At 58.8% G+C, this 9,694-nt stretch overlaps 1 protein-coding gene across 1 annotated transcript; it reads right to left on the bottom strand.

The window, feature by feature from the left end:
* Positions 1 to 3,853: 3,853 nt before the first annotated feature.
* On the bottom strand, positions 3,854 to 8,926 carry LOC306645045 (lipocalin-1-like). The gene is made up of 6 exons (XM_079112297.1): positions 8,564 to 8,926; positions 6,385 to 6,518; positions 5,422 to 5,492; positions 4,763 to 4,870; positions 4,148 to 4,249; positions 3,854 to 4,019 (listed from the first exon to the last, which is right to left on the bottom strand). Exons 1-6 carry the CDS (start codon positions 8,660 to 8,662, stop codon positions 3,991 to 3,993), a joined length of 543 nt encoding a protein of 180 aa, XP_078968423.1. The 5' UTR covers positions 8,663 to 8,926; the 3' UTR covers positions 3,854 to 3,990.
* Between the last annotated feature and the right edge of the window lie 768 nt (positions 8,927 to 9,694).

Raw genomic sequence — 9,694 nt, 5'->3', positions numbered from 1 at the left:
CTCCCAGGAGGGCCTGCTCTGCCCGACTGGCCCCTTGTCTGCAGAGAAATCTGCTCTACGGATCCCTTGCTGCAGCCGGGCTGCTCAGAGAGGTCTCGGTGTGACTTGACTCTGTGCCGTTTCTCTTCTGTCCCCATCTGCTGGGCTCTGGGGACTGTGCTGTGGGGTGTAGGGAGGCTTGGGTGGAGACAGGAGGCGCCATGCTCACGGGTGGTCCTTGGGCCCAAGTGCTGGTCCAGGGACCGGCTGCCACCTGGGCCGTGAGGGCAGTGATGACCTCTGTCCTGTGGGTGGCAGTGAGGAGGCATCACACTGTGCGACCTCTGCCAGGTTGGGATGGAGGCATTTTCCCTGTTGCTGAAGAGCTGGGAGGCCTTGCCTGCTTGCCCTGCCTGGAACTGTGCAGCTGCCCCGGATTCCCTAAAGGAGCAGGAGACCAGCCACCAGCCTGGCACCTGGACACGGGCACAGGCTCTGTGCACATGGCTGACATCCGCCCCTCAGCGCTCTGCTTGCATTTTCCAGTCTGTCCTGATCTTTATGGGCAATTACATTTGACTTCAGATCTATCTATCCGGAGTTATTAAATGTTAGTATATCCCAGCAATTCAGGAGGCTGAAGCAAGAGGATCACGAGTTGGAGGCCAGCCTCAGCAACTTAGCAAGGCCCCAGCAACTTAGCAAGGCCCAAGGCAACCTGTGGAGACCCTGTCTCAAAATAAAAAATACAAAGTGCTGGGGATGTGGCTCAGCAGTAAAGCATCCCTGGGTTCAATCCCCAGTACCCACCCCCTGCAAAAAAGGTCAGGATATATTGTAAAAGTATAATTCCTTTTAATTAATGTTCTCCCAATCTGTGGTCATTGGTGACTTCTGGAATTTGGTTTTGTGAGTCTTTTCCAGTAGCTTCTGACAGGTAAGTTGAACCCCTCCATGCCCCACCTCGCTCCTGTCTGGGGCCAGAGGTGCAGGCATGGATTAATGGGCACCCCTGGATTGTAAATTTCCCAATTGTTGCTATTTTTCTTTCTCTTCCCCTCACTTGGATGCTTCTTCCCAACCTCTTGGGAAGATGCACCTCTCTGCTCTCCCTGGAAAGCCTGCTTCGGAACCCAGGGCTCGTGCTCCCTCCAACGCCTCCATTCTGAGGCGGGGTTTGTATTCACTCTTCTAGGTTTTCCACAGGATCTGTGGGCCTCAACTCCCCGTTTTGTAGCTGATGGACTGGTGGACCTTCCCCAGCAGTAGCAGCGGTGGGCTGCCACACGTCCTAGTGGCTGACGCCGGCACCCACACCCTCCAGCCATAGCCGGTCAGAGAGCAGGCCCCCAGAGGGCGCGGAGCACAAGCAGCAAGAGGGCTGGGGGCAGCAGGTGGCTTCCTCTGCTCAGTCCTCACTGCTGGGAAGGACAGGGGACAGCCCCATCTGGGGAGGCACAGCAGGGCAGGGGTCTGGCTTAACCCGTGGAGGAGGCCAAGGATTTTGGTTCACAGATCACCTAAGTAGGTAAAGGAAGAACTGCATGCTGGGGGCACTGGGGAGGTCTGGGTATGGGGACACCCCCTTAATGCTGTGGGTGTGACAGTCACCATCCTGGCTTCCTGCTCCATCCCTGTGAACAGGAGGCCCTCTCCTCCAGCCTCTCACTGAAAGGAGCAGACTTGGATGCCTGACGAATAAATGGCCAGCCCCTAGTGGACGGCAAGCCAAAAAGACGTGTCACGAGAGCGCTGCACCAGGGAGATGAGACTCCCTCTGGACCAGAATTGGAAACAAGCCAAGAAGAAGGGTATATAAACGCACCCCTCAGACAGCTCCTCGGCTCAGCCCAGATCTCCTACACATCCACGTCAGCCAGTTTGGGAGCCCCATCGACCATCCATCCGTCGAGACTCCGCTGCTCTGACGGCTTCACGGCCAGCGGAGCCTGCCATCCTCAGACCACCGGCCGGAGGGAGCTCCGAGACCAGCCGTCGTCTTCTCTCAGACTAAGATAACGTCGCATTCGGGGTCGTCGGAACCAACAAGGCAGAGAGGACTCTGGGCTATTTGATTGAGGTGTGTTTATTTGCCATTCGATTTGATCGATGTGTGATGTTAGGAATGTTAAGGTTTGTGTTATCCCGAGTGTATCAGATAAAGCCATCTTGTTTGGAGCCAAGTTCTAGTCACTCGCCTCTGCCGCTCGCGACAGTTGGCGTAGTCGGCAGGATCCAAATTGGTAATAGGTCCAAACCCAACCAATAACCTACTAAGAATAAGCCTCAATTACTCTGGCCCAACATCTGCGCGGGAACCTCCGAATGCCACGACCGGGGAACCTGGTCTAAGAGCGGTCAGGCTACGGTGCGACTAGGTCGGCCGAAGCAGTGGCCGCGGAAACGCTGGGAGCTGCATGGGTGGTGGACGCTGGAGGCCAGCTGCAGAGGTAGTGGGACTCCAGATGGTGCATGGGCTGGTGGAACGAGGACGTAAGTCGGGGGACGACGTCGGGGCCAACCTGGACCCTAGGTTATATGATTGATTGGTATGACAGAGAGCCGAACAAACTGGCTTGCAATACTGATAATTATTCCCACATAAGGTGGAACGCGCAAATTGTAAAATTAAGAGTGCTCTACAGGACGGCAAAACGGCTTGTTTCCAGTTCTGGTCCAGAGGGAGTCTCATCTCCCTGGTGCAGTGCTCTCGTGACACTCGTGTCTTTTTGGCTTGCCGTCCACTAGGGGCTGGCCATTTATTCGTCAGACATCCAAGTCTGCTCCTTTCACTCACCTCCACCCAGACCCTGAGCCCTGCAGGGCAGTGGGACATGGGCTGGTCGCTGGGCTCTGGCCACGTCCAGCCTGACCTTCAGGGCAGCAAGACCGACCCCAGAATCCCTGTCCTTCCTGCAAGTTCACCTGCCTCCCCCACCTGAGCAGCTGGGGCGGCTCCCACAGACTGCTTCCCCTCCTGACCCACGGCCTGAGGCCACGTGGGAGCAGGGAGTAGCCCCCTGCTCTCAGAAGGCAAGCGGGAAAGGGGGGAGCGCTCCCTGTGGCCGGGGGGTGTGGGCGTGGCTTGGCCTTCAGTCCAGGTGGGGGAATTTGGTCCTCAGGTGCAGCCAGGGAGAGGTGGAATCTTTGGCAGGAAGGGTGAAAGTAGTTCTCGTGGCCCCTGAGCGCTCTTGCGAGCAGGTTGTCACAGGGCCAGCTGGTGCTTAGCTCAAAAGAGGGCCTGGGTTCAATTCCCAGTATGGAAACAAAAAGTGCGCCTGTGTCCCTAACTGCTCCTGGCTTCCTGTGAGGCGATGGGACCTCCCACACACCTGGAGGCCTTCCGAGAGCTGTGCTGAGGTGGACACAGGGCCCCTGAGCTAACTGAGACGGGCAAACCTTTTTCCTTTATCAAGCACAGAGCCTCAGGTATTTCATTGCGCTAACAAAAAACAGATCAATGTGTAATTCATAACTAACATGAGTCTGTAACTGGAAAGGCAAATTCAACTAAGAGCTACTGCAAATAAGAAGAAAATCAGAAAAAAAAAAGGACCTTGGGATAATCCAGAAACCTCACGTCAAGAGAAGGCAGAACTATTGCAGTACTGTTTGGGGCAGAGTCCTGTGTGGTGAGCATGTGAGACAGCAGAGGAACAATCAGCCAGAGGCAGGCGATCAGTCCAGAGGGGAAGGGACAGGCCACAGCCAGCATGGGGCTCCCCACCTGCGGGCCAGCTCCGCACGGGCAGACCCACACTGCACTCAGAGAGGCACCAGAGAAGGGCTGGAGGGAGTGTCGCTCGGCAGTGAGGCTGGGGGCTCAGTTGTGAGACGAAGCTGCATCAGCCAGACCACCACTCGTACGGGAATAATCGCCTTTATTAATCAAGACTGGGAGGGGTGAGCTCAGAGCAGGGGCAGGGCCCTGGCTGAGCAGGTCCTCCGCCCTCAGAGTTCTGCCCAGGGTCCCCAGCTCGCCCTGCTGGGTGGTCTGCAGCCCCTCCCTGTCTAGGACTCTCTGGGCAACTCACAGGCTTCTGCAGACCCAGAAAGAGACAAGGGGTGGGGGGGTGGTCACCACCTCACAGCAGGAAAGAGACCCAAAGGCCCATCCCCAGTGAGCGGAGATTGCGGTGAAGGAAGGAGAGGGGAGAGCCCTGGTTACCAGCCTGCGGAGGGGTGACGATGTCTGCCTCTTTCAGACCTTTCCTCTTCACAAACTCCTCGAACAGACTCAGAGCCTCCGGGTCTTCATCCAGGGTGCGGCCTGCAGGGAGGGGGGTGAGGGTGGGCCGGGAAGGTGGGGGTGGGGACAGGGGCCTGGGGCACTTTCCGGCACATGGGCTCTGACAATCCCAGGGGCCCTGGAGGGCAGGGAGGCCTCACTCCTCCTTCAGTCACCATCTGAACGGGAAGCGGCCCTCACCCACTCGGGTTTCTCCCTGTCTCAGACCAGGACCTGTCTTCCCACACTGGAATCTTCCCCTGGCCAGGGCCGTGGAAGGAGCAGAGCGCAGGGGGCAGAGACACAAGGGCAGTGACATGGGATTGCCACTTGTGTAAGCTGAGGCCGGGGTGGAGAAGGGGCGGGCTGAAAGAGGAGGACGGAACGTTGGACCGATGGCCTGGGTCAGTTGGAAGTGACCATGAGCAGTGGACGGCGTGGATGAACACAGCAGGCACCCACATGTGCACGCGCACGCAACCTCAACGTGCCTACAGGCACACGGCCCATAGGTGCGCGCCGCAGGCACACAGGGGGCATGAACGGGGCGCGTACTGAAGAGCATCATCATGTTTACTTCCTGGTTATTCATCTTGTCTTCGAAGTAGGCGACCCCGTAGCTCCTGGGCGTGAGCAGCCAGATGAAGATCAGGTGTTTCCACCCTGGAAGGACACGGGTCAGGGAGGGTTTGGATTTCTGGGGTCTGGGGGCTCAAGGGAGGTGTCTTGGTGCCTGGAAGAGGCGGGGAGGGGACTCAGATGTCAGGAGGGATCTGGGATCTGGGAGATTCGGGTGCAGTTAGCCCTGGGACTTGGAGAAGGTAAGAGCATCTCACCAGCATTTGGGACCTGCTGGGATGGCTGGGGACTTGGCACTGAAAGCAGAAGCTCCTCCCAGAGCAGGAGTCGGGTTCCCAGGGACAGTGAGAGCTGAGTGGATCGCATGGGAAACCCGCCTGCCCAGCCTGCAGGGCCACGAGGGACACTCACAGGTGGTGCATGGGAAACCCGCCTGCCCAGCCTGCAGGGCCACGAGGGACACTCACAGGTGGTGCATGGGAAACCCGCCTGCCCAGCCTGCAGGGCCACGAGGGACACTCACAGGTGGTGCATGGGAAACCCGCCTGCCCAGCCTGCAGGGCCACGAGGGACACTTACAGGTGGTGTATGGGAAACCCGCCTGCCCAGCCTGCAGGGCCACGAGGGACACTTACAGGTGGTGTAGTTCCCTGGGGTGTACAACGTGGCAAAGGGCAGCTTGAGCAGTTGACACCCGCTCGGCTTGCTGGAAGACAGAGGCAGCTGTGGGCCCCGTCTGCCCCCTCAGTCCCTCCGAGGCACCAAGGACCTGGCCTGGGTTCTGACCTGTATGTGCTAAAACCAGAGTGTGGTTTCACGCCACTCTAGCCCACCTTGCTTCTGCTGCCACCTCCCACCCTGCTGCCACCACCTCTGAGGGCTCGTGATCCCAGGGCCTCCCCAGATGCCCTGTGCACACCCCGACACGGACACTGGTTCGGGGCCTGCAGCCAGTGTGCAAGCTCCCCCGCAGGACTCAGCCCTGGAGTGCGGCTCAGGCTGCAGGATGTTCGGGGCCCCTTCCCTGAGCCTGTGCCTCCTGAGCTCTGGACCACCAACACTGCACACGTCCATGGCCGGCTCGCCCGCCTGGAGCCCTCACTGAGGACCTTCAGAATTGCCAGACAGGAGCACGGCTTCGCTTGTGGACGAGGGCGGGCAGGACCCTGGGTGGGCTGTGAGCCGCCATTGGAGGCGTGCGGCAGCCTCTCCCGCTCTTCACACCACTGTGCCTGCAGGTGGGTGAGAGGGTGGCACCGGCCACGTGTCCTGCGGAGAAGATGCCTCCAAGGTCCCTGCCTGCCTCTGTGGCAGCCAGCGTGAAGTCGATGCCAGCTGGGCCCTTCCTAGCTCTTTGGAGAAGCCTAAGCCCCGCCTGCAGGGCTGGGCTTCTGCAGTGCCCGCACCACAGCCTCCCAGGGCAGCAGCCAGGACACCGTTCCCTCCTGTCACCACCGTCCTCATGACCACCACACGAAGGTTGGAAGTTAAAACCAACCTCACGGGCTGTCGCCCACCTCCAGACTGCAGTCAGGGTAAAGCCTGAGTCTAGTGGCCAGTTAGAGAGCGGTGGCTTGAAGAGGGGAAAGGCCACTCACCGGATGTGCATTCTGAACTCCAGCTTCCTGTTGTGGTTCAGCACAAAGTTGAAGGGAGGCAGGGGCTCCAGCCGCTTTTCCCTGGGTATGGGGATGGTCCCAGCCCAGCGGATTATATACCACTCTCCTAAAAGCTGGTGGGGTGGGGGGAGATGTCTGCAATTAGTGCTGGGGTCGGGGGTATGAAAGAGAGGGAAGGAAGGAGGAGCTGAGCAGAGATGAGTCCGCACTGGCCAGCGCCTGAGCAGGGAGCACAGCACGAGGAAAGAGCTGGGACATTTGGCAGGAGTTAGGGGAAGAGATCTGACAGGTGAGAGAAGACCCGGGAGGCAGAAGAGGGTCTGGAAAGAAGTTCTCCTCTCTCAGTGCAGGGAAGGGTCGGCAAGCTGTCCCCAGCCTTCCCAGGTGGCCAGCAGAGGAAGTTGACCCATGGGAACGTTGCTGTGAAATTCCTACAGGAGCTGCCACTACCCTGCTGCCCAAAGGAAGTGGGCTTGTGGGCAACCAAGAGGAGAGCACTGGAGGCTCCAGGCTGGTCAGAACCGGGCCCTCACTGAGCCGCAGCTGAAAGGGAGGAAGGAGCATCTGTGCACGGAGCTCCTGGTGACGGTGAGGAGGGCTCGACTCTGAGGGCCCGACAGATGTCCCTCCATCCCTCCATCCCTCCACCCACCAGCACACCCACCCACCCTCTATGTGTTACCCAGCTGTTCGTCATCACTCATCCCTCTATCCATCCAGCCAGCCAGCCATTCACCATCCACCCGTCCACCACTTCCACTCACCCTTCAAACCACCCGCCATACATATGTCTAACTATACTTCCATTCATTCACCTTTTCTTCCACACATATATCCATTATCCACCACAGCACTCGTCTACTTACTCCTCCACTCAGCTGCCCATCCATCTTTCCATCCATTATCCACCCATTATCCATCACCCATCCATTATTCGTCTATCCATCCTCCACCTGGCCATCACCTGTTCCCCCGTTATGCATAAGTCCACACATCTACCCACACATCCATCCATCCATCCATCCTTTTACTAAATGATCAAGCAACATGGGGTGGAATCTTTTTTTTTTTTTTTTTTTTTTTTTTTTTGCGGTGCTGGGGATTTGAACCCAGGGCCTTCTGCTTTCGAGGCAAACACTCTACCAACTGAGCTATATCCCCAGTCCTGGGGTGGAATCCTGATCGTGTGACCAGACCTGCGTTTTTCCAGGCACCACGGAGCGCCCCACATCCTCTAAACCTTGCTGTCGCCAAGCCCTTTGCCCTAAGACCAAAGGCACTTTCGTCCTGATGACACACACACATGGCAGGGCAGTGTCCCTGGGGCTGGGTGGACCCAGCCCCAGCTTCTGCCTCCTCTCTGGGACTCCTGGGTTCACTATCCTTGCTTCAGGAATCTCCCAGGCCAGAGGTGAGGCACCATGGGCCCAGAGCCTGAGGACTACAGGATCGAAGTAGCCCTGCTCCCTGGTGGAGGAAAGGGAGGCCCAGACACTGGTGTTCACCAGGGAGAGGCACAGAGAAGGCACTCAGGTCCCCAGATGGGGGAGAACAAGACTGTGACTGGCAGCTGACCAGCTCCCGGTGGGTGGTGGGGTAGGAGGTGCAGTGGGTGAGGAAGTGTGGGAACCTAGGGCCCTGCTTCATGGCCTGGGTGTCCATGTGACCAACGAGAGGAACAGGGGTCTCCAGGAGGGAGGCTGTGAAGAACCCTGAGGGTCAGGGATCAGGGCAGGGCCTCACCAGGACTTTGGTGGACGCTGTTGCCCCACAGTGCTGTGGATTTCTGGTCTGTGACATGTTTGGTGGTGAAATGTGACATTTTAATAGGGGCCTCACGTTTACATCAAGGCCCGAAATAGGCCAAGTGCCTTCCAAGCAGTGATGGACGAGCAGAAACGAAGTCAACAGACACACAGCCAGCCCAGGGGGCCTCGGGAGCAGGCTGAGAGACCCCAAGGTCAGGGGACCCTGGGCAGGAAGACACAGCACCATCCTGCAGGGAGTGGACATGGCACAGCTGGGCATCCCATGGCTCGGCCTCACTAGTGAAGGGACCAGGTGACTTTGCCCGTAGCTCTGATCAACAGGACTAAGACGGGTCTGGGTACCTGACCTCAGAGCTCCGGGTCCCTCGGCCAGCCTCCCGAGCTCTCACCTTCTGAGGGTGGGCAGGAGTGATCACGTCATGGCTCTCCTCCTGGGCTCGCACCGCAGAGAGCAGGCTCAGCCCCACGGTCAGCAGGAGCAGCCACATGGTCTCCAGGTGTCCTCTGCGCTCCTGCTGCCAGCCACCTTTTATCCCGTGCTGGGCTGCCCAGGAGGCAGGACCCGCCCGCCTCACCTGCTCTGAGGCTCCAGAGCCACAGGGTCGATGGCACTGTTTTGTTTGGACGGAGGTGAAAGGACAGTACGGAGCTAATTTGTGTAATTAGCCAGCGTGACTGACGTCACTTGAGCCATTCTGAGGAAGCCATCCAGAGGGAGAATGTTATCAGAGGGGAAGTGACCGCTGGGAATTGGAGCCAGGGATAGCAGCAAGGCCCCTGTGCCTCCCTCCCTGGGCGTCTGCCCACCCCGGTCCCGATGCACTCCGCGGGGTCTCTGGCCCAGGCCAGGCCCAGTTCCCACCAACAGCAGGTTCTGTCCCTCCCCGTCTGTCCCCAACCCTGAGCTCCAGCTCGGCATCCAGCCCCTCCCCACACGCCTGCCCTGGCTGGGCGATGACACCCCGCAGCCCCGGCCCCGGGAGCTGAGCTGCTCTTTCCCCACCACGCCCTGTCTTCCACCTGCACCCCGAGCGCCCTGGAGACCTCGCTGGCTCTCTCCCCCTGCTCCTGTCCCATCAGCTGCCAGCTCGGCCTCTGGAAGCTCCCAAGCCCCCTCCTCCCAGACGCAGGTTCCCTGCGCCAGGCTCAGGAGACAGGCCACTGCCACGTCCTGCCTGCTCTCTGCTGCGCGCCTCTCATTTGCCCGGCACCAAAGTGCTCCTGAAAGGTCTTGCTCCTGTGCCTGTGTATGGGTGTGCTTGTGTGTCTGAATGGGTGTGACTGCGCGTGGGTGTGTCTGTGAACGTGCACATGCTTGTGTATGGCTGTTCCCACGTGTGTATCTTCGTCTCTGCATGGGTGTGCACGTCTAAGGCTTGTGTCTGTGCATGTGTTTCTCTGTGTGTGTCTGTGTGTGTGTGTGTGTGTGTGTGTGTGTACATGTGTGAGAAACACACTCATCTGTCCAAACCCTGTGATTGAGAGGGCAAAACCCAGGCTTTACTGACAGTCTCTCGAGA

The sequence above is a fragment of the Sciurus vulgaris genome (assembly GCF_902686455.1).
Source record: "Sciurus vulgaris genome assembly, chromosome: 15".
Classification (NCBI taxonomy): domain Eukaryota; kingdom Metazoa; phylum Chordata; class Mammalia; order Rodentia; family Sciuridae; genus Sciurus; species Sciurus vulgaris.
Note: the sequence above shows the minus strand (reverse complement) of the source record. Positions and strands in the feature narration are given on the sequence as shown.